The 1,040-nt window shown below is 41.2% G+C and overlaps 1 protein-coding gene across 3 annotated transcripts in view; it reads left to right on the top strand.

Moving 5' to 3' along the window:
• Positions 1-1,034, top strand: part of LOC107577682 (gametocyte-specific factor 1) — a 10,546-nt gene extending 9,512 nt beyond the window's left edge. For all 3 annotated transcript variants that reach the window (XM_016263731.1, XM_016263730.1, XM_016263729.1), the window contains 4 exons: positions 10-136; positions 226-309; positions 432-501; positions 648-1,034. In XM_016263731.1, coding sequence (XP_016119217.1) covers positions 10-136; positions 226-309; positions 432-501; positions 648-735 — 369 coding nt within the window. In that variant the 3' untranslated portion in view covers positions 736-1,034. The remainder of the gene's footprint in view (positions 1-9; positions 137-225; positions 310-431; positions 502-647) is intronic.
• Positions 1,035-1,040: the final 6 nt, after the last annotated feature.

Here is a 1,040-nt window from a genome sequence, read left to right as displayed (position 1 = left end):
CATTTGTAGAATCATCCTGAATTGGTTGGTGAATTATGGACTTGTCCATTCAATGCACGCCACTTGATGAGAAAACATGAGCTGTCCCATCACATCTCAACCTGTGTGGACCGATGCTCTGTTAATGACTCCTGCGGTAAGCTCTGTTTAACCCCTTCACCTTCATCATGTTGGGTTATTGCAGACACACTCCGTGCATAATGAATGCTTAATGTTCAATGGCAGTGGCCAGTGACAAGACTGATAGCAAGTTTCAAATCCCAGTGAGCACCTGGACTGCGCCTGTGTGTGATGAAGACTGGGATGAAGGTATCACATAGATCTGTATCCTGAGTTAATGGCAAATTATTATACCCCAAAGATAAAATTTTGCACTTGTCAATGTGCATAATATGGCCATTTTAACATTGGATGGTGTCTGTGCCTTACAGAGGTGGACAAGCATGTAACATCAGCGCCATCTTTTGTCTGGGATGTGTCCAAATCACTTCCTCAGGACAGGTCAGTATAGAGCTAACTTCACAACAACATTACTGAATCATACGCAGTAGCATTTAGGATTCCGTTTTTTCATAGTTGCCAATGGATCCTTTTGAATTTTCAATGAAAACAACACAATTGTGACAGCACATCTCTCTTTGTATTAGGGAAAACCCCAGCACTTCCAGCAATGTGATTGCTGGTCTCCGAGCACCACGAGTTCTTCCCTGGATGAGCAGCAGTACTGATTTTTGAGTTTTTATAGTGTGTCAACCGTGTCAAGAATATTCCTGTACAAATGACATTGAATCCTGATAGTGTTGGTTGCTTGTTCTGGCATTTCTTGTATAGGGTCACTAGTTCTTGCAGTGACAAATTAGTTTTCTAATCTTCAGTTTAGTTTCCCAAAGGTGGAGCAGTAAAGATGGTTTAGGTTCTTAGCTGTGTTTACACCAAACAAAAGAAAAGCTTACGACCAGGATATACAGAATACAAGACTTTAATTGATGTGTTTTGTGTTGTCATAGTTGCTTTGTGCCTGTAATTCTACCTCTGTGGTC

The sequence above is a fragment of the Sinocyclocheilus grahami genome, unplaced genomic scaffold, assembly GCF_001515645.1.
Source record: "Sinocyclocheilus grahami isolate Dianchi unplaced genomic scaffold, SAMN03320097.WGS_v1.1 scaffold6854.1, whole genome shotgun sequence".
NCBI classification, from domain to species: domain Eukaryota; kingdom Metazoa; phylum Chordata; class Actinopteri; order Cypriniformes; family Cyprinidae; genus Sinocyclocheilus; species Sinocyclocheilus grahami.
Note: the sequence above shows the minus strand (reverse complement) of the source record. Positions and strands in the feature narration are given on the sequence as shown.